Source organism: Cladophialophora immunda, assembly GCF_000835495.1.
Source record: "Cladophialophora immunda strain CBS 83496 unplaced genomic scaffold supercont1.5, whole genome shotgun sequence".
NCBI lineage: Eukaryota > Fungi > Ascomycota > Eurotiomycetes > Chaetothyriales > Herpotrichiellaceae > Cladophialophora > Cladophialophora immunda.
Genome location: NW_015622545.1, coordinates 1,435,534 through 1,456,687, shown reverse-complemented (window position 1 = coordinate 1,456,687; position 21,154 = coordinate 1,435,534). Strand labels below are relative to the sequence as shown.

General features: G+C 51.9%; 8 protein-coding genes across 8 annotated transcripts; 6 read left to right on the top strand and 2 right to left on the bottom strand.

Moving 5' to 3' along the window:
- Positions 1-79: 79 nt before the first annotated feature.
- On the bottom strand, positions 80-725 carry PV07_08773 (uncharacterized protein; the record flags this gene model as incomplete). Its single annotated transcript, XM_016395967.1, is given in 2 exon segments — positions 80-411; positions 422-725. The coding sequence occupies 2 exon segments, from the start codon at positions 723-725 to the stop codon at positions 80-82; spliced, it is 636 nt and encodes a 211-aa protein (XP_016245823.1).
- A 1,189-nt stretch (positions 726-1,914) lies between these two features.
- PV07_08772 (uncharacterized protein) lies at positions 1,915-2,106 on the top strand (the record flags this gene model as incomplete). Its single annotated transcript, XM_016395966.1, has 1 exon — positions 1,915-2,106. One exon carries the CDS (start codon positions 1,915-1,917, stop codon positions 2,104-2,106), a length of 192 nt encoding a protein of 63 aa, XP_016245822.1.
- A 4,718-nt stretch (positions 2,107-6,824) lies between these two features.
- PV07_08771 (uncharacterized protein) lies at positions 6,825-7,277 on the top strand (the record flags this gene model as incomplete). Its single annotated transcript, XM_016395965.1, has 2 exons — positions 6,825-7,038; positions 7,090-7,277. 2 exons carry the CDS (start codon positions 6,825-6,827, stop codon positions 7,275-7,277), a joined length of 402 nt encoding a protein of 133 aa, XP_016245821.1.
- Positions 7,278-8,460: 1,183 nt separating this feature from the next.
- PV07_08770 (uncharacterized protein) lies at positions 8,461-9,700 on the top strand. The gene is made up of 3 exons (XM_016395964.1): positions 8,461-8,651; positions 8,706-8,930; positions 8,982-9,700. Exons 1-3 carry the CDS (start codon positions 8,484-8,486, stop codon positions 9,597-9,599), a joined length of 1,011 nt encoding a protein of 336 aa, XP_016245820.1. The 5' UTR covers positions 8,461-8,483; the 3' UTR covers positions 9,600-9,700.
- A 625-nt stretch (positions 9,701-10,325) lies between these two features.
- PV07_08769 (uncharacterized protein) lies at positions 10,326-12,242 on the top strand (the record flags this gene model as incomplete). Its single annotated transcript, XM_016395963.1, has 1 exon — positions 10,326-12,242. The coding sequence occupies one exon, from the start codon at positions 10,326-10,328 to the stop codon at positions 12,240-12,242; it is 1,917 nt and encodes a 638-aa protein (XP_016245819.1).
- A 799-nt stretch (positions 12,243-13,041) lies between these two features.
- Positions 13,042-13,792, bottom strand: PV07_08768 (uncharacterized protein; the record flags this gene model as incomplete). The annotated part of the gene is made up of 2 exons (XM_016395962.1): positions 13,042-13,448; positions 13,726-13,792. The coding sequence occupies 2 exons, from the start codon at positions 13,790-13,792 to the stop codon at positions 13,042-13,044; spliced, it is 474 nt and encodes a 157-aa protein (XP_016245818.1).
- Positions 13,793-14,126: 334 nt separating this feature from the next.
- Positions 14,127-14,989, top strand: PV07_08767 (uncharacterized protein; the record flags this gene model as incomplete). Its single annotated transcript, XM_016395961.1, has 2 exons — positions 14,127-14,451; positions 14,673-14,989. 2 exons carry the CDS (start codon positions 14,127-14,129, stop codon positions 14,987-14,989), a joined length of 642 nt encoding a protein of 213 aa, XP_016245817.1.
- Positions 14,990-16,731: 1,742 nt separating this feature from the next.
- PV07_08766 (uncharacterized protein) lies at positions 16,732-21,032 on the top strand. Its single transcript, XM_016395960.1, has 3 exons — positions 16,732-16,859; positions 16,936-18,993; positions 19,043-21,032. The coding sequence occupies exons 1-3, from the start codon at positions 16,756-16,758 to the stop codon at positions 20,841-20,843; spliced, it is 3,963 nt and encodes a 1,320-aa protein (XP_016245816.1). The 5' UTR covers positions 16,732-16,755; the 3' UTR covers positions 20,844-21,032.
- Positions 21,033-21,154: the final 122 nt, after the last annotated feature.

Here is a 21,154-nt window from a genome sequence, read left to right as displayed (position 1 = left end):
GCAGGAGGCAGTGGGAGCAACTGCCTGTTGGAATTTCGAGGTTGTAGATTCGAATTTGTAGAATAATACTAGTTGAGGTTCAAGGAGTGACATGATCAGCGTCGACGAGGTCGAGGGAGAGTCCGTGCGTCAAAGACATCGACGAGGTCTGGGACTTGAGAGTGTAGCTCATCCCGTTCGATCCATGAGCCTTCTGAGGACCGTAACCTTTCCATCGGACACGGTAAAAGGTGCCTTTCTTTTCCTTCTTCAAGAGCCGATCGATGACGAATCTTTCTTCGCCGTCCACTTCCACAGGCGGCGGCGGCAGCTGGGACCGTCGAAAGGCGTCTAGGAGAACAGGCTCAAGGTGAACACAGGAGATGACAGGATGGACCTTAATATGTGAGGCCAGATCCAGTCCAAACGTAACTTTACTAACATTGCGTTTTAATGCGGAATGGCCCGATCTTTCTGACGTGTGCAAGTGTTCCAGACTGTGACGCAAGTACTTCTGGTGAAAGAGGCAAGGGCGTTTGCACGGCAAGTGCTAGATTGGGATCAACAGTTCTCTGATGGGGCCGAGAGGGAGTCTGAGGAGCAGGTGGGAGAGAGGCAACAGAGGTTTGAGCCTTAGGTTGTCCTGGCCCAGGTCTCGAAGGTCTGTTGTTGCGTTTTCCCAGCAATGGCTGTTGTGTATCGATGTTCAGATTCTTGAGTTCCCTGTCACTGATCTTTTTCGGCATCCAGGTAGCGACAGTTGTGTCCAAATCCTTCTTTTTTTCCACACCTTGATTTCATGCTTTTTATGGTCTTTTATCTGCTTTTATTCCCATGTGGTTTTTTTTTCTTCTGCGTTTCTGAGGACAAAGGAAATAAAGGTGTCAAGGGGGAGGATTCGACGAGTAGGCGAGGAAGCAGGATTTCGAGAACAAGGAAAACCGAGCGCGGTGCTGCGGAGGACCCAGTAGGATTGTCTCCAGTCTTGCAATAAGACCTTTGGCGGAGTAAGCGTTGCTACCAGATTGTTGCGAGACCGCAAATGAATGGGTCTCGACGCCAGCCCACAACTAGGGAAAGGGAAGATGCCGCAATGGCAGGGTTTGTTTGTTGAGTGTATTCTATCTGAGAAGTAAGAAGGAGGGAGAGTCCATGACTCGAATAACTAAGGTAAAGAAAGGAAAGGCTGCGCGGTCAGGCTAGGCTAGTCCTGACGTGGCCTATAGCGCCACACGTGACAGTGTCTATCCTGTGTCAAATCGGGACACCTCTGCCTACTTCAGCGTGCTGGTAAAGGAACAACGTTGACCAGTGAAAGTAATCAACGCGCTGGCCTAAGCATGGTCGGATTGAGCTCCGTTTTTCAATCCATTATGCTCAAGCAGCGAACGCGTACCCCTTATTATACCTTATGATCACGACTGTTCACTTGATGGTGCCGGATGATTCACGACGGCTGAGTAACTGTGATCCTGCACTCCGCTGTTGGCCGTGTGAGGCTCTTTGGCACAGCTGGATGGTCGAACCGTCTGCTAACGTGCGTGTTCTGTCTGCATTTCAAAACCGATGTTGGTGCGGTCAAGGTCTTTCCAGCAGATCCAATTTCCATGTCTAAGTCTTGACGCAGGACACGTCGTCTCCAATTCCGGCCTTGCGGTTAGAATTCCCCGCCGTCAAGCTCCTTTAAGGCTCGCACGCGACCGAGACTGGTCTTCTTTAACATTGACAGCTTCAGCGCCATCGAGTCGTTCGAATACTTCTAGACCTTTCGCGCCTGTGAGATTGCCGTCCAGAGCAAGATCAAGTGGCTCATCCGCTCTAGCCTCTGGCACGAGCCCGATCGACCGTTTTGTCGCCCACAGCCTTGTAGAAGGATATCACAACAGACACAATGTCGTGGCTGCACGGTTGTCGGGATGGCTCGCGGTGCAGCCCATGGAGCGTCTACCGTGGCCAACCAAGCCGCTGGTGCACAAGGAATCAATCATGCCGCTTATCTCACTGGATAGCTATGGCGAGGCTGTCGAGTGGGCACTCAAGCACCTACAGGAGAGCCTAGAAAAATTAGCCTCTGCTGGCCCGTCTCAGCCGACATTTGACCAAATCGCCGATGTTCTGCAGCAATAAACCGACAAGACGACGGAGCTTCAGCCCGTCACGATTGTCGAGTGGATGGAGCGATTTCTGCCAGCATTGACCCTGAGGGCAGATGTACCTGTGGAGCATCGCCGGATAGAACCACGACCTTTACATTTCGCAAATCGCCCGGAGTGTAGTGGTGCATTTGGAGAGGCAATCGGATCCCAAAGCAAAAAACGTTCGCAGTGGGCAGACACGCCCCAGCTGTCCAAATACAAGACTTTACTCGAGTGGATGGAGAGATCGTGGGTGGCTTCGAGGATGACGCCAATCCAGCTGGAGCAACGATATTTCGCCATGATGAATGCAGCACGGACTCTTCCCTCTTCCAGACGGCGACATGCGCTGTAGTATCTGTAGACAACAGCCTCTGGCATTCTATGCAATCATTGTCAAACGACCTGGATTGAGCCTTTGTTCAAATCTCTCAGCCACCCCAGTCATAAGCTAAGAGCCTGTCCAAGGCTTTCTTTAGATCATTTCGAGAATCACTGACCCTCTTCAAAGACGAACAGGTTAGTCCTCCCTTGGTTGTTGCTATTGATCTGTTTATCGAAACGCTGGCTAGCTTCGGGGACCGATATAGACAAGTCAAGGCGCTGAACTGCTTCATGCCACAGTTTGGAATCACAATAAGTACCAACGTGCAGCGTATGCTCCCAATTGGGCATGCGAAGCATCGAGTTTTGACACAGATGAATCTGACTTTGCATGGTGCCTCATACTAGGTCGAAAACTAGAATATCTGTGCGTGGTCACAATTATGTCTCTTCTGCGCGAAATCTAGAATTCATCAACTCATTTGTCAACATCTCCCAAAGCATTTGCAGCCAGAGGCTTCGCCTGCCAATTATCTATCATTTGTATAATAACGCTCTGGTTCAAGCGACCGGTCACTATGCCTCCCATTCCTCCACAATCCATCTGGAACGATACCCGCTGTGTACAAACTATTCGAGTCATGGTGCATACGACTGGAGCCGCAGGTCCCACGATCAGCCACAATCTACTGGTCTTTTTATCTCCTCCTCCAGGGCGGTGGTTCAATCCGAATCAACATGAGAGCAGACCTGGCTACGTCAACGGAGTCCGGGAATGGACAGAGCACCTATATGGGGAAAGCATCGAGCCTCATCAACCCACGAGCCGTATCTCTCGGTTGGGGCGGCCATGGCCGTCTTGGTCCATGGTGAGGAGAGGCGATACGCAAGCAACTGACGCAACTCTGAGACTTGCTTCCGTCCCCCGTGCTGGGACTGACCGGAGTCCCAACAAGGGGGAAGTGACGAGCGACTGAGTCAAAGGGGGCAAACGACTGAGCTCCCTCAGCGTCGTCAGTGAGTATAAAGCACTTCGCTGTTAGGTAAATCTCGCTCAGTCATTCTGCTGCAGATCCCAGAGTACCACCTCAGGCCTATAAAGGATTCGAGACGGTCTCGTTGGCAGTCTCTCTCGATCGTCGCCTCGAGATTCAGCCCGCAGCATTCTCCTCCTATCTGGAACGGCAGACGGCACCGGTTGCGGCGACCGCGGGGGGTCTCAACACCGAAGGAGACCCTCGAGTGCCGCTGAGATGCCCGTCTGTACGGCAAGCGGCTCTCTTCGTTCGGCTGCTCTGACGTTGGTATGAGCCACTGTCCTACGGCCGTCTTCTCGTTGGCAAACCTTCTATGGCCGCTTTTTCTTCCTCCACTCCCTGCGAAGAGAATTTCAATCTCTCAGTGACCATGAGATTGATCCTAATTTCACTTCCTCCTTTATCTTTGCACCTCTAAACCTCTTTACACCGTCGGCAGGACAGAGGACACCGACGGACTCGCCGTCCAGGAGGGCTACAGCATCACGCGCTATCCAGATCTATCTAATCCTGACGACCTCATAGATTTCACAGACTCCGAGGACGAATCCGAAGTACCACACGCCGATCTAGTTAGTTACGCTGAGCAGGAGGCTAATAAGGCTGCTCTGAATAACTATCTTCTTACTTACGCGAATAATAACGACGGGATCCGGATCTCGAACCGTGAGAAGATCGAACAGTCCAAGGCGATTATCGACTGTGCCCGTGAATATCATCAAGAAACTCTTCGAAAACGCCAAGGACGAGAACGTGATCGCTGTCCTAGACACTGAGGGCTGCAACACCCTCATCGCTGCGTTGCTGATCAGGACATGACTTGCAACAAGAACTCACCGACCGTAGTCAAGGCAGAAGGACCAAAAGATGAGACGCGTTTGCTCCTGCTCGGGAGCAGTGGAGGGGAAGAGAGCACCACGGCCTGGGCATGTTTGGCAACGATGGGTTCGCTTAGGCTTGTGTGCGGCTATCACCCTCTTATGTGCCCGGGGGCCAGTGCATAACGCCCTCGTCGACAGAGAGTCGCGCTCGCTTCTCGCGCGGGAAATGGCATTCTGAGAGGGAGAGGGTGTGTGTATGAGTGTGCGTGCTCTGTGTGTGTGTGTGTGAGAGAGAGAGAGAGAGAGAGAGAGAGAGAGGACCCAAACTCGCGGTCTGACAATTCAGGGGCCAGTGTGGAAAGTGCAACAAGTCACAACTCGCGCCGCGGTGCCGCATCTCCTACCTGTGCTGTTGCCGCATCGCTCGTCGTTGCTGAGACAAACCCTGCCGGTTGCTTCGATGGCTCCGGCTGACCAAGTGCATTGGTGGGTGGTCGGTCGGCTGGCTGGCTTCCCCTCGACCTTGTGGTGTATACTCTCATCCGCACCACGACCCGAGGCCACCAGCCGGACACAACTGCGCCGAAGCAGCCAGCCAGCCAGCCCAGTCCATTCCAGCATCGGACGCCCTTTGGATGAGAAGACTGTTGAGAGGGGGGGCACATGGGTGGCGGTCAACAGACTCATCCCGGTAGAGGTCAGGGGAGAAGACAACGCAGAATTCCACGCAAAGTCGCCAACTCGCTCTGTGTGTGTCGGAGAGAGGGCGGGTGAAGTCAATCTACCCCTCCTTCCCTCTCACCGGCGATGGTCTGGCCGCACTCTTTTCCCAATTCGCAGCCAACGTCCAATTCGCGGATGAACTTCCTACCAACCGACGCGTCTGCCGAATGATTCTCCCATCGATCAACGAGAACCAGACTGACGATGTGACACACTGCATGCAACGATGACTGGGCAAGCTTCAGCAGCGACCGTCTATAGCTGAACAATTCATAATACGAACTGGTCGCCCCGCCATCGTTACTGCAACCTTCGAAGTCAATTATCTTCAGGCAGTCGTGTTTCACCAAGGTCCCATTGGGATATCCCACATCGGCATGGATTATCCCTTTCTTATACATGCATGTATTGTAAACCCTTCGCGTATTGCTTCAGCTAGCGGACCTTTCTCTGCGGCGATGTCTGGACTGCGCCAGAATCTCGACACACTGCTCCAAGGACTCGTCCTCGTTTAAGCACAATTGACATAGGGCTGAGGTGTTTTGCGATGTGTGGATGCAAATCGAGACGTTGATATGCATGACGTTCAACAACCATCTCGTCGTCCGTATACTCTTTCAGGACCCGTCTTGTCGTCAATCCCGTACACAATGCTTGACTTGCTGCAAGCAAGATATTCGAGGTGGTCAAAGGAGATTAATATCTGCTCACGAAGCTTGGGATTGAAAGGGTTCTTCTAAATCTGAAGTACATCGCTATCTATCTCGTCGAAAATGGCCTGGTGCAGAAGGCGTTAGCAAAGTTGAAAGGGGATGCTGCAAATGGCCGGATAGACTCGAAAGATACCTGCAGCATGGACAGGCATCCAGCTAGCGCCTACTGCTGAGGCGCTGATCAACCAATTCCCGCGCCTATCGTTGTTGGAAGTACCTTCATTGATCTTGAGTTTGGGAGGCGAGAGCTACGCGATGGCAACTAGATCAAAAGGGCGTAGTGAGGCTGGCGACGGTCACGTTACTACTGCATTGGGGTGTGACTGACGGGTTTGTAAGGATGTTGTGATGACAGCCTCGCCAGTTCTACGCTAGCTCCACTAGCGTCTTCTAGTCGCTAACCAGGGCTCTTGAAAGTTTGCCGAGACACAGATCACGTGAATATCCATGCGGTTTGACGCGGTTCGAAATGGGGTGCAGTCCTCCCTCCTGAGAACCTTACGCTCATCCTCTTGCCTTCTCAATTCGCACGAAACTTGTTATCTTCCATGGCCATTGCGTGAGTCGGAATCCGTTTTCTCCACATAAACATCAACACCCTGGCGCAAAAGCTCGAATGCTCCGGCTACCTGCTCCCCACCCCATTTCTCAGATTCCATGGAGCCGCTCTTCGTGCTTGCCATCAACCGAATCAGTCTTATTATATCTCGACGGCACAATAGCGACCAAGACAGTCGTTGGACAAGGCGCAACAGGGATTGCCATTGAACAGGGATAGTACGCGCTCAAGATGGCCTCCATTTCAATACACATCAAGATTGATGGAGTGCCATCGGAAGTGGGTTCATTTAACATCTAAAAAGGGCGGCTGCGACAACCAAGTCCCTCTCGCCGAAGCAATCAAGGTTGGGAAGGCAATCTATCGAAGACTGGGCAACCACTGTGGGCATCTTCCGCTGCTACAATCTTGGGTCCGCCGACCCTTCGACCCGGATGGATCGAATGACCTGTGAACTTCAACAACATTTACTGAGGAGACAGAAACCAACGCGCCAGAACCAGTCATCCTGGTTTGTCAAATTTGCACATACCATGGCATATATACACGAACACCGAATTATAATCGCTGATATTCGGTTGGACAATCTCTTGCTTGATGATACTTTGGCCATCAACTTTTGCGACTTCGGAGAATCAACTTCGATGCCTCTCGAATGGGATTTACATAATACTGGTGAGCTTGGTTATTTAATATTGGCCGACATTGGACAATTTGGGGCGGTGATATACCGAATCATCACCGGGTGTAAGTGAAATTTCGACCTGACCCCGGAGGGATCCGAAATTTAGTATACAGGTCCGCGGCGAGATGACCTTCCATCAACCGAAGCTGTTTGGCTCGGTCTCACTATTGAGGACGGTTGGACTTTGGCCTTTGAGTGCTCCAAGGAGCTCGCCGCAGCGCTAGACCAGGTAAAACCGCCCGAAGTTTCAGGGCAAGGTGGAAGATTGTTTCGCGAAAAGATATTGACGACCAATTTGTGAATGGCAACTACTTGTCTATCTTCTCCGTCTTTCTCCCATTACCTCTCAGCCGGGTTCAAGACAATATCTTCACTCTTGAAGCTTGAAACGAGGATTTTCAAGCGCATGGTCAGGAGTACCTTTCCCTGATCATGTATAAGGCTCTCATGACTAGGCTGGCATCAGCCCAATTCCGGACAACAATCCTTCTACCCCATCCAGCACAAGTTGACACGAGAAAAACCGCCTATGGCTATTCATTTGATCGTGAGATTAGCTGGTCCCGTGCCATCTGAGCCTCTGCCACCAGTCTTCGGTCGGTTGAATTTCTTCCCACTAGAGATACCAGACATCTTCTGATCGATGGTTGGGACAATTCCCGTATCTCGTCTTAAACGTGCTGAACCACATGAGTCAGTCACGTTTTGCCGTTGGCAGTTGATCAATTCGACAGGAGGAGGCTCAAAATCATGACACAGAAGGTGGTCATTCGGGCTTTTGGTGCAATTTGGACGATCTAGATAGCTAGGGTGAAGTTGACCTTGCGAGAATCTTACTTCAAGGTGTGCCGGGAACCCCGACCAGAGGGGTTTGGATGTCTTACTATACTTGGGAACTTGGGCCAAGACCACACCGCTGGGCGCTGCTTTCGTCCTCTGTTCTTCGCCTGGCCATCGCGATATTTCGGCCGTTTGTGTATCTTTGGTAGAGAGGCTACGGGGAAAGTGTGTCGTCCAATGTACCGTCAACGATCCCGTTCTCTGTAAGTCAATCCGTCTTTACTTTCTGGGACTTGCAGTTCACTCTGATACTATGGTGATATCCCTACCGAATACTTGCATAGACTGTATCAGTCAGCTGGATATCTCACCGAAACCCTGGTATAAGTCTTGGAATGGTATGTCTTCTTAACACCTCTCTGCTCTTCATGTAACTCCCATCCATCATTGATCAGCCCTTTTAATCCCGCCGCCAACGTTTCCTAGCTCTTCCCCTTCAGGAAATTTTGGTTCCATCATGAATTGTTCCATATTATCGCTAATGAAAGGTGGCGCTGCAGCACTGGAGTACTATTCGAAGGGGGATCACGTGACCGCGGCAGCAGTCGGAGATGACGTCATTTGCTGTAGGCTATTGGCAAGTTCTAAAGTTCTCCAACTCTCGGGCATCCAGGGTATCTGATGCTGCCTCTCTTCCATCTGCAGTTGCAGCACAGCTTTTGCTCAAATGGGTTCCAAAATTCCGACGATTGACTTCAGTCACTTCCTCACAGGATCTGCACAGGATCGTCAGCGCACGGCCTGTGAAGTTGACAATGCGCTGAAATCGGTGGGCTTCTTCTATCTTGTTGGCCACGGGATTGATCAAGATACGGTTGATGCATGTTTTGAGATGGTAAGCTGCTCGTTCAAATGAGGTCGCGGACTGAGCTAATCACTCGAGCGGTAGAGTAAACGAATCTTCGATCTGTCGCACGATGCGAAGCAAACTCTTTCCGCAACGCCACACTCATTCGACCAGGGATATCGGGGAATCGGAAAGGAGACGATTCGTGGTCAGAAATGCGTGAAAGAGAGCTTTGATTTTCGGAATCCCAAGGACGACACGGTGGGGTTTTGGCCCAATCAAGAGGAATTGCCGGGATTTCGTGATTTTGCGGCGGATTTCCATCAGGTCTATCCGTCTTGCTGGAAGTGCTTTCCGTGTTCTCTGACAATGACCTAGCTCTGTGCCGAACTGATGGGCAAATTGCTGGAATGCCTCTCAGTCGCGCTGGATCTGGAAAACGAGGATTCCTTCAACCAGTACCATACAGGATCGATGCACGTGTCGAGTCTCATCCACTACCCTGCTGTATCTACACAGCGTCTACGATCTGGTGAAGTCATCCGAAATGCAGCGCACTCCGACTTGGGTACATTGACACTGCTTTTTCAACACAACGTTGGCGGTCTCGAAGTTGCCGACATGAGCTCGACGGACAAGATCACAACTACTGCTGTCGAAAAAGAGGCGAATTTCATAGCCGTTGATCCGACACCTGGGACAATCGTGGTCAATGTGGGCTACCTGCTGATGCGATGGACAAACGGGCGGTGGAAAAACGTGGTTCACCGAGTGGTAGAACCTGCGAACTGTAGCAGCACACAGAGCTCCCAAGAGAGCGTGGACTGTGACGAAATGACCCCGGAGAGATACAGCATCGCCTTTTTCGGCTTTCCTGATGCGGCTACAATGGTTGAGCCTCTTCAATCCTGCTGCAGTACCGAGAGGCCGAAGCGATGGGGCCCGATCAATGCGGGCGAGTATCTTCTCAAGAAAAGAGCAGTCCTGTATTCCTGAAATGTTCGCTGGACGATAGCTGATACGGTTTCCATCCTTATTTGCTCAAATGTAGTTATATATACCCACCAAGGTCTTTTAACGCCGCACTTCCAATGGACTGCGACTAGGACATCCAGCCGTCGCGGCATTGCCAGCTTTCGTTGTCTGGAACGGGAGCAAGCTGCGCGTGGTGTTGGACTTGCGAAGGGTCAACGCTAAGCTGTCACACAACGCATATCCGCTAGAGGACGCTGATGGCCGACCGAGACGCAGCCAAAGAGCGTGGGGAGTCCATTGAGGGTAGAGAATTTACGAGACATCGGCTCTGTCTGCGAGAAGATGGCCTGGGCTGAGGAGATTCTGAGTCGGCAAAGTTCAGCCTTGTTCAGCCTCGCCTACCGTGCTCAGCCTCGCCTATATGGTCTTGCGATCTGTTGTCTCAACCTTCTCAGCTTACTCTGACGTATGTTTCCCCTTGGCGATGATAGCAAAGGAGATTCGCTGTGCTCACCTCTTCTATTCTTCGACTCCTCTTGGCATGATATTGATATTTTTTTTTTCAATATTCCAGCCTCCCTTGGCGTGTACCTGTTCAACAGCCTCTGACAGTTCCTCTCCCTGTCAACGTCACAGCTTAATCATCGTCTCAACCCCGGCAGCTTCAGCACTGGAACTGCTGGCTCCTCATTCCCTTGCGGCCATTTCCTTGAAAACGCTGATGCTGCACACTGCGCAAAGCGCATTATGGCCGAACCCCAACCTGGAGACGAGCCATATGACTGGGAAGATGAAGGCAGAAAGGACACTAAGGCCCAGCATCTTAGACTAGTCACTGAGGAGGATATCAGGGATCAGTATGGCCAAACGATCGAGGAGATGACGGTTGACGAAGCTCGTGCTCGGATCCCCAAGTTCGCTAAGTTGGACAACCGAATGCTCTCGCGCGTTTGCCTCTTGTGGACTTATAGCCAAATCAAGGGGAAAGGATGGTGGAAGGATGACTTCGATTTGGGCGGGAACGTCCGAGATGCTCGCAGAGTGATCAGCTTACCACCACTGATCCTCGCGCCGGGCAACACATACCACTACCATCTGGTCAGGAGGTATTATATGAACACAGGAAACCCAGCCACGACAGCAAAGGGGGGACGCAAAGATCGGATGGCCAGTAACGCAGCAAGGGACGAGCCGCTCAATACTTGGGGCACTGGAACTGAGGTTCCTGGTCCGATCCTCGCACGAATCAACCTAAACACCACCCTTGTGTTCAACTGCCAGCAGGACTGGAACCTGTTCTGCCCTCGAAACATGCTTCTTTACCACCAAGCTACGGTGGGCAACTTCGACAAGCTCCGTTTGCAGAACAAGTGTTTCACCTTGATCAAGGTCAAAGATGGGGCTCCTGGGGGCCTACCGCAAACGCCAGCTATAACTCCGAGCACTGGAATAAAGAAAACGTCTACCACAAATAAAACAGCTGCAACCCGGAAGCGCACAGCAAGTGGAACCAGAAAGACCTCTGGGATCACCAAGAGCCCAACAGCCACTGTCTCTAACACCAAAGAAGCACAATCCGTACAGGAAAACACTGACAAGGACAAAGACACGGATGAGGATACCCCAACACAGAGACCTTTCAAGAAGGAAAAGACATCTGTCAGCCCCAAGGACGACTCCTCCTCTGGAGCGGATGGGTGGGGGATGAATGGGGGTTTCCAGTATCGGGCTCGAGATGGGAGCCCCCCAATTCCCCCTGCTGCTGGTCAGGAATCACCAAGCCCAGATGGGGGCTCTATCCATCATGAGGAACCCGCAACGGCGACTGCAACGGCAACCACAGCTGCGAACGTGATACCAGCCGTTTCAACCGCTGCACCAACTATTCCCACTGTCGCCCCAACCGTCTCTGACGTTCCGGCTACGGCACCGCCGGCGGTTCCCGCTACTGTTTCTACGGCGTTCATTTCCTCGAACAATCACCATAGGTCATGGAAGGCCATCGAGAAGTTCTTGGAGCCCGCGACGTGGGCAAGGGAGCAAGATTCGACTCGCGAAGGTTTCCTAAATGCCATGGAAACCACAGAGCAGGTGCAGAATACTAGGGATGAGCTGACCGCGCTGGCACTCGGGATCCGGGAGGTTGAGAACCAAGTACAGACGATCAACGACCTCCTCGGCTCCCAGGCACTAGCTGGCTTTGTTGACACTCTGGGACAGCATGGGGTCCAGATTGGCGCTATTGCTAGGAGGATGACTGAGTTCAACGATAAATTGGACAGCCTACGGACGCTACTGAGTCACCAACAACCGAATTGGTTCTTCATACGCCAACTTGAGGCGGTGATCCCACTTTTGGTCCCGGAACAGGCGGTTATTCTACAACAACATGCGATTAGAATGGCCGAGGACCTACCGATGTTTGGTCGTATGCAACTGGAAGAGGAGAGAACGGCATTGGTTGATCGACTTCGAGGTATCGCGATTGCCCCAGACCACGCCGACGAGGGAGGCGAGGACCGGACAGAAATAGCACCAGGAGAAGCGGCCATAGACGACGAGACGGCTATAGACGACGAGACGGCTATAGACGACGAGACGGCTATAGACGACGAGGAATGGGAGCTCCAAGCATTACTGTTGGAGAATTACCGGACGAAGTAGAGAGACAACGAAGGCATCTCGGAGCCCTCCAAACATCCTGCGGGAGACGGAATCTAGCCTCGAGCCAGGAGACTGGCGTTGCTCCTCTCGCCTAACCCTTGCCTCCCAAGGGGAAAATAGCAATACAATTCGTTCGGGCTTGTATTATGCAATGAAACCTGAATCGACACTTGGCCATCAACGAGTGGACCAGAGCAACTCAAATAGAGTAATATGCCCAATATTCGAGTCATGCTGCGTGCATCAGTTTCCGCCCGAATCATGCTACTGATTCATTGAAGCCATTAAGTCATTACCGCGACAGCTCTCTTCCTTTAAAAGAGGAGTCTATTTGATATCAAGACTTCATCTAGCTAGCAGTATAAGCCCCAGGGTGGTTCCAGAGCGAAAAATGTGCCATTAAGTCGACACAGTTTTTGTCTATTCCTGTTGTACCGCAAAATACAGGGTAACTAATCAGGCCTATTCAATCTATACCAATCCAAATGCCAGAGAACTAGAACGTCAATGCCAAGATGCTACTCCCGGTCCAAATGTGGCTCTGGGTTCCACAAAACGGAACCAGGAATGCCCGGGGTGCAATGGCGAACGACCAGAAGTGGTTTCGGTAAGCTTGTCTGAATTCCGTCGTCCAAAGACATCGGCCTAATGTCCCAGACTTACCACTAAAACCAATTCTCTCAAATGGTGGTTACAATTGCACCTGGTTGGAACCATGTTGGTAGAATCAAGGCAGCGACGATGCTGGCAAAAGTCGCCAGGATTGTCCAATTGGTGGCTTTGGTGGACTTGTGTGGCCTCATTCGTTGACTCCGAAGTGATTCAAGGCCAGCGACGACCGCATTCGCCGAACGATAAGTGCCATGCCAGTAATTTGTGATGATTTCAGCAACTGGAAGGGTTTGGACGTCTGGAAAGCACCGGCGTTTGTAATTTTGTATGACCGTCTCGTCGGGCTCGTCTTGATAGGGCCGCATTGTCTTCTAGATTTCATAGATGGTTGCGAATAGTTCGCTTTGAATGGATGGGTTCTTATGAGTATCGTCCCAACATTGAGATCGGCATTCGTAGCCCGCTTTAGATGGCCTTCCGTGAATTGAGGAACCCCAAAGTCGCACAGCTTGATCTCATCGCCTTTCAGAAGCATGTCGTGACAGCCGATGTCTCCTTGGACGATGTTCTTGTGGTGGACGTACGCCACGCCCCCTGCAACTTGATTAGCCCACTTGAGAGCCTGATGGAGCAACGGAGTCTTCTCCTTTTCGTGAAGCTCTCATAGGCGTTTCCGGAGCGGTTCACCGAACCTCTCCAAAATAATTCCTCGTTGGGCCGAGGAGATAAATTGACAGATTCGTAGATGAGATCCCAGATGCTGGTACGCAGATCCCTCGGTCTGGAGGTCTTGAAGGCTCTCGTCGGTGGCGTACTTGTTGTCGTAAGTGGGAGCGATCTTGACAACAGTGTGCTCATCAAGGCAATATACAATGCTGAGACTCCAATCCCAAGCCGCTCCCGTCCGGAGGTCGGAAGAGCTGGTAAGGAGGAGACATCTTTACATGATACAGCAATCGCAGATGTCCATATTCATCGAGTTCCGGTAGAACAATAGTTGATGTAGATGGAGACAATCTTATGTGAAAAGATTCAAAAGGTCCACTCTGGCCGTCACACCAAATCTGCCAGCTAACCACTTTTAGTAAGGGACATGTAGCTGAAAATACAAAAGCAGCACCTAGATTTGATGTTCCGCTACTTGGCAAGTTTGTCCTGAGCCATTCCTTTCAGGGTGCTCACAAAGACCGTTCTAACTATTTCAATCTCTTCATCTCAGAAGCTCCTTCTCCCTTCTCTCTATACCTCATACCGCTACAGGAAACACACAAGATGGCTGAGACGCAGGCACAGACACAGGCGCAGCCTGATCAGCACGAACCACTCAAGTTTGAAGAGCTCTTCCTAACACAACACGAACATTTCACCATTCGTACGCTATCACAAATCCTGAAATGGACCGAATCCCTTGTTGGAGGCAGGGAGGTACCCCATAATGGCTATGTAGTAGTGGGCGACGACGAAGATCATGCAGCAAGGTATAGGATCTTGAATTCCTTTTGCCAAACGATCAATCGCGGTGGCGACGAAGTTATCGCTCTGTTACCCGAGTCGTTCACCGGTACAGAGCTGACAGTGTTCAGCGCAATGTCAACGGGTAGGTCTACCAAATTAATGCCTTGAAAGTTGCCTTCAAGCCAGTCTCGGAAATATAAGCGACTAGACTCAAGACCTATTCTTTCCTCGAAATCCTCAGCAGAGCGAATTTCCAAGACCAAAGACCGAGTTTATTAATCATTCAGTCGATTTCGACAGATATAGAGTGCCATCAGACTTTGCTAACGATCCATTCTCCATTCGGCACTTATCTTGATTTAGTTGAGGAATACTCCTCCAAGATTCCCTTCGCTTTGGTGCCGCACTTTGCTTTAGCGCTACTCAAACACGCTCACCCCGAGTCCTCCAGACAAGCTGGCAAAGACGCCTTCGACAACTTTGGCCTCTTTACGATGTGTCTCGGCTTCCCCCGACTATCTGCTCGGCTCGGCCTAGGCATCAAATCACGAAACTTCTTCCAGGTCATTATGTTGCGGTCCACTCAGAGTGAGGATGAGGATCAGGAAGCAGAGGATGAAACGCCGAGGCCATTCAAGCGTAATGAAAACACCCATTCTGCTGGCACCAGCTGCGACTGAGCCGCCCGCCTCGTCCAAACGCTCGAGGGACGCATCACCGGAGGATTTAGAGACTGAGCGTCCATTGTCACCAACGAAGAAGACTCGCAAATGACAACGTGTGGCATTATGGATTGACACGACGAGCTTTCCATAATGCACTGCAGGCCTACTGTACAAGTAGTTGCCGTGGAATTACGGAGTACACTGTGATCAAACCTCGGGTTGCCGTGCTGAACAGTTTTGAGGATGACGCACTCTTCAAATAGAGCGCTACCCAACGTACCTGACCTAGGGACAGAGGGCGCGACGGTAAAGTTCAACATCTACGGAAATCGGCCAAGCAAGAGGGGGGATGCTGAGGTGTCAGAGCCAGGGGGAGTGCGTCTTGGACAGCCCGCAGAAGTATCAGGTCCACGTTGCCGAGAATCATGGCTTTGACGGTTTGCAAACTTTTCAGCCTCGTCCTCGCTAGTTTGCCATATCTCAGATCACGGTCTGGAAGAACGGAAAGATGCCGACAAGAAACACGTTCAAGCGTACATGAAGGTGGCCAGAAGGTGCTACGAACCCCACGGGGATCATTGGTACTGCACTGGAAGGATCAACGTGTAGAGAGAGAGACCGACCTTCGAACCTTGCCAGAGCAACGTCGATGACAGGAATTCCTTCAGTTCTCGGGTCCAGCCTCAATTCGGACTCTTTCTCCTCAACTTCTGAAGCATGACTGTCGCACTATTTACCATGCCGAGTAACAAAACTCTTTCCGTGGTTATCTGCTTTCCTACCGATGAGCCATCAGGGCCGACAGCGGGAATGAATCAAAGGACTCGGAGGGCTTGCTGGGCCATGAGGACAAAGGCTATAGCGCCCAGAAGAAAGCGTCAGGCCAAGAGTCCATCGGAATCCTCACACTTACTGCCCCGGAACCGGACAATCACCACCATCGGAAGACGATGTTGGGGATCGGTGTCATTGATGCTTACCAGAACCACGGATATTGGCGCGAGGGGATGTACGGGGCGCTCGATTGGGCTTTCAGTGTGTGCCTGGCCTGTTATGGGTACACAATGACCGAGCTCAGCGGCTGTATGAATGAATGGGGTTCGTCAAAGAGGGAACGGTCCAAGAATGTCTCTGGTTTAATAGAGCCTGGCATGACAAGATCTACTAGGGTATGCTGGAAGCCGAAAAACTTCGATCATTAAGAGGACGCAGCTTGCCTGAAAGTTGTGCATTTGGCGTCGTTTCTACATGGCCGGTAGAATGGCTGTCAAACCCACAACAAGAGAGAGGGACCTGGTTGTCAGAAGCTGGGAGATTGGAGCTACGATAACGAGAGTCGCTTGGCTTTCACCAGTCTTCTCGACAAATATCTGGTCAACCTGTGGTTTTTGTCTCAAAGAGCCTCGCAAGACCCCTTCTTTGCGCAGATGGGGATACTCAGGGACCCAAGCTTTGTTCTTGCTGATCCTGTATTATGTTTCGCTTGGCCAAAAATGACCCATGTCTTCACCAAGATGGAGGTGGCTGTGCAATTTGTGGGTGTTTCATATCGTGTTTCGGGGCCAAAAAGCACAGTTCTCAGTCAATGGACGTCGGCTTCTGGCGCCACCGAATAGGGCGCCTTAAGATCTAGAGTGTGTAGACCCACGCCCTTGAATCCTTCTCCGTTGTCGAAAAGACAAGGGGCTCAACATATCTTCGACCTGATCGCCAGGGGATTGCAAACAAAATCTATGAGAGTCCTTGCATCCACCACCGGATTCGACACTCTCTTTTACATTATGGCGCCATTCAGCTATCATGCCGCACCAGAAACACCAGAGCACAACAGAAGCGAGAATCCACCCGCGACGAAAATGCTTCAGTCGAGTTTCCGCGCAGAATCGTAAGTTCTTGGCCAACTTGATACGTCTCGTGACAAGATCCTCTCAGACGGCAGGCTAACCGTGTTATGCCTCCAGACGCTTCCGGCCATGGCGACCTGTAAAGCTGAGGCGAGGCTTTTTGCTGTTCTTCGCGGTATCATGCACAGCACTTGTTGCGTCGCTGCAAGTCCTTGATACAGAAGTCCACCGTCACCAGGGCATCGATGCTAGCCAAGAGGCCGTCGTCAATTGTCTGCGCTACCTGCCAACAGTGGCTGCTGTTTTCTTGGGATTCATCTGGCGCTCCCTCATATCAGACTTGAAGCTCATGATGCCGTGGTCAGCAATGACAGACCGGATAGCCCCAACCTCTATTTCTCTGCAAGCCAACTATGTCAATGCTGTCGACATCTTCTCTATGTGGACGGCTGCTCGAAGGCGACAATGGCCCTTGTGCTTCGGCCTGCTGGGCGGATTAATCGCGGCTGTCCTAGTATCTTTCACCAACGCCTTGACATACGTCGATGCTACTGCCAAGGTTTCGGAAGACGGCGTAGGATTCACCGGGACTTCCGACTTCAACCTCACCAGTCGCTTCGTGGACAGCAATGGCTCACTTACGATGGCCTGGAACTATACTGGAAGTCAGCCTTATGCAGGTGTGACCAGCTCTCAGCAGCGAAATGGGAAGTATCCACCCTGGACCAGTGATGGATACGTTTTCACGACATTTGCAACCAATCAATATCCCGGACAAATCATCAATGGTACTCTGAGTGCAACCGCCACTGCATTCTCTGCTGGTCTCGACTGCACTCCCATTAGAATGTCCGTGGTAAAGCCACCAGTGTGGTCAGAGGAAGAGGTCAGCAACGGTGTGACGACGTGGTGGAGAGCCATGCAACCTAACGTGGATGATCTTGCTCGAGCCCGGTGTGACGCCCTTCCACAGATCAACCTCACGGTCGTGCCAGGTTCCGTGACCAACCACTACTTCTTATACCGTGGGAGCCAAACAGCTTGGAATATGCTATCTGCTGGTGTTGGCTTGCCTGCTGCATGGTTCAATCTGACAAAGTGCCGAAACTCTGCCACGGAATCTATCAGAATCTGGGCGCACATTCTTCGTCCAAGAGGCGGCCAACCGACCGCATCAGACCTGGACGTCAGCAGTCTGTTGTGCGATCCATGGTACGCAATGCAGAATGCGTCATTAAGTGTCAATGCTGGCACCGGCGAAGTGGTGTCTTACGCTCTAACTGACGCTGCAAAGCCTTTCCATCCTGGTACGATCACTCCGGACGTTCTTGTGACATACCTCAACAATCCTCTGGACGGTACATCGTTGGATGCCTATCATAGAACGTCGTGGCAAGGCTCATTCGCGCCAAACTCGCAAATTGTTATCCCACAAGCCTCGTACATCAATGTCACCAGTTGGGCCGACTACTACTTTGCCGTCGCTGGAAGGGACCCATTCTTCGCTCAGATGCTAAGTGGTTACAATGCCTCGCTCACTGATGCACTCCTCAATAACAGTACGAAATTTGCCATCGCCACATCCTCGTTAGTTGGCAACTATGTCGTGCAGCTCGCGAACACCATGGCCCGGGAAAGTCAAAACTCTACCCTGAAAGGCACGATTGTCGTCAGGCAACCGCGAGTCCTTGTTCGAGATTGGGCTCGCCGTGCAGCGCAAGCCTCCTTAGCTTGCCTTGCCGTCATTTGCGTCCTCTTAGCGACCTTACTTCGCGTAAGATCATGTCTCAACGAAGACTGCGGTACCTTGGCAGCGATTGCTGTGCATCTTGCAAACAATCCGAATGTTGAGCAAGCCATGCTTAGGGAACTAGATGGCCTTCCAGTTCTCAGCGGATTCGCTTGGACTCGTGCATCCCGCAGTGACCGTGGCGCGGTCCAGATCGATCTTATTCCAAAAGAGACCGTCGAAGCTACAAGTCAGACGCACTTGTTGGCTGATAGATATAGACCCACTACATTGCACTGGCTATACATCACAGGAGTCATGATCATCAGCCTGGCACTGATCGCTAGTGCTGCGGAGACGCTACGTGAGGCGTTGTATGGGCTCATGATCTCGAAAGGCTTCAATGAGTGGTTCGCGAAGAATGCCTTTGCCTTTGTTCCAACTATGTAAGTATCCCAGCCTCTTTTTGAAATGAAAACACGCTAATTGTTGAAGCGTCTTGCTGCTTTTGGGCCACGGTCTAGGCGGTTTAGGTGATTCAGTCACTCGTCTTGAGCCATATCGCAATCTGCGAAGGGGGAGCGGTAGGCCTGGTCGGGAAACCGTGCTTTTCAACCCCATCAACCACTCTGTCTTCTCCCTGCCATACAGGGCAGTCGACGGGTTTGGCAGTCTGGTTCTCCTCTTCGTGTCTTTGCTTGTCGTGATCTACCCGGGGGTCAAGATTGCTGCTGCCGGGATCTACAAGCCGTCAACGTCCGCTCGACTTTCCCAAGAGAGGACGATGAGTCTTGACTCGAGCCTGGTAGACAATTTCGAAAGCACATACGATCTCCCGCACAGTGTGACTGGTGGTATCACCGACCGTGCATCGCAGTGGAGCGAGTGGTCTCGGATCAAAGAATTCAATCTGCCGCCTCGCATCGACGCCTTGGACAAACTGGTCTTCACTGAATTACAAGGTGACGTGGGGAATGCCGCGTCCGTTCATGCTGTCATTCCAGCCATCGAGGTCAACGTGACCTGCCAACCATACGACAACGAAGACTTCAGCTTGTGGGTAAGTCAGACCTACAATGCCTACTGGGGTACACTTCCGTGCTTCATGTTTCGACCTGAAACTCGGCACGTCGACAAAACCGGTGCCGCTATGGTCGACTATTACGCCATGAGGATGCTTCAGAACTCAATCACCGCCTCAAATTATATCGGCGCGGCCTTTTTACCCGTGAACAGAAACACAGGCACTGTGCTGCCAGGTACTCCGTACACAATGCTGCTTGCAGACTACAGCAGCGTAACTTCCGGCATCGCGAACGAGACGTACGTTCCCGTTATTCAACCCAGGGACCAAAGCAAACACAATATTATACAAGACAGTGCGATTGAAGCAAAACCCGGCATGTTCAACGTCTCTCTGCCCACCATCCGAGGCGTTGTGTGTACCCGGGAGTTTAACAAGGTCTCTGTTGAGGCGACACTCATGCAAGGAGTGCGAGTAGGGCTGAACGACTCTTCCACACTCCTTCCATGGGCCGTGGCCAGTTACGACGACCGGACGATAAAAGACCGCACACCTTACGACCGCTCGACGCCCGGCTGGATGTTTCCGTACTACCCGGCCGATTCAATGTCCCTTCGCAATTTTTGGAACGACGCAGCAGCCGGGGGCAACGTTGCCGAGGTGGTGGGCAAGACTCTCTGGCCATCAAAGGGTACTAGCCGGAACGTTTGGGAGCAGCTCGCGGTGCTCCAGCGGTCCAAGGTCGGCCATGACAGCATCACGAGCTCACTGCTCGACGCCAACGAGCTTGCAAGAAGTGTTGAGGAGCTACTAACGGCGTATTCAATCCAGATGTTGTCCGAGCTGCGTCCCTATACGTCCCAGTTGGCCAACACGACCAGCAAACGAGGTGTCAACGTGAACACGATCCCTGTCCAAGTTTGCGGACGCATCCCAACGGTTCAACAATCAGCAACAATAACCTATGTCATCACTGCCATACTGGCGACCGTCATTGTCTGGCCGCTCTCAGCCGCGTCTCCATACCTGCCTTTCCTTGGCAGGGAGCGCGAGGGACTTGATCTCCGAGAGCCGCCGGGTTCAATTGCGGCAGCGATGACATTGTTGGCCGGCAGTAGGCTGGTACAAGAGCTGCGTATGCAAAGCGTGACGCGGACGGATCAGACGGATATTTGGGTGCGCAAGTTCCGGCTTGGATGGTGGGAGGAGGACACGGGAAGCAAGAAAGCGGAGCCGGGAAGGAGACGCTGGGGCATTGATGTTGTGGAATAGGGGCGACAGACTCATGTCTGTTAAACGCAAAGGCCAAACTGTCACTCCAGTCCCTTCTTGGTCCTCCCTGATCGTATGCATTCGCCGCGTACGCTGAAGCTGCACCAGTGACTTCTATGTATGCGGTACACCGCTCCAAGGACAGCGAGATCGACTCGTTTTAGGTATAACATTGTCAGAGAACAACTACATTGCTATAAGGACCCCTCAATCTTCTCCCCAGCCACCTCGGTTGCGGGAATCAACCGACAATCCCACCAAGGAGCCCACACATTCGCAACGCGAAGACACAGACCACCGCCGAAACACTG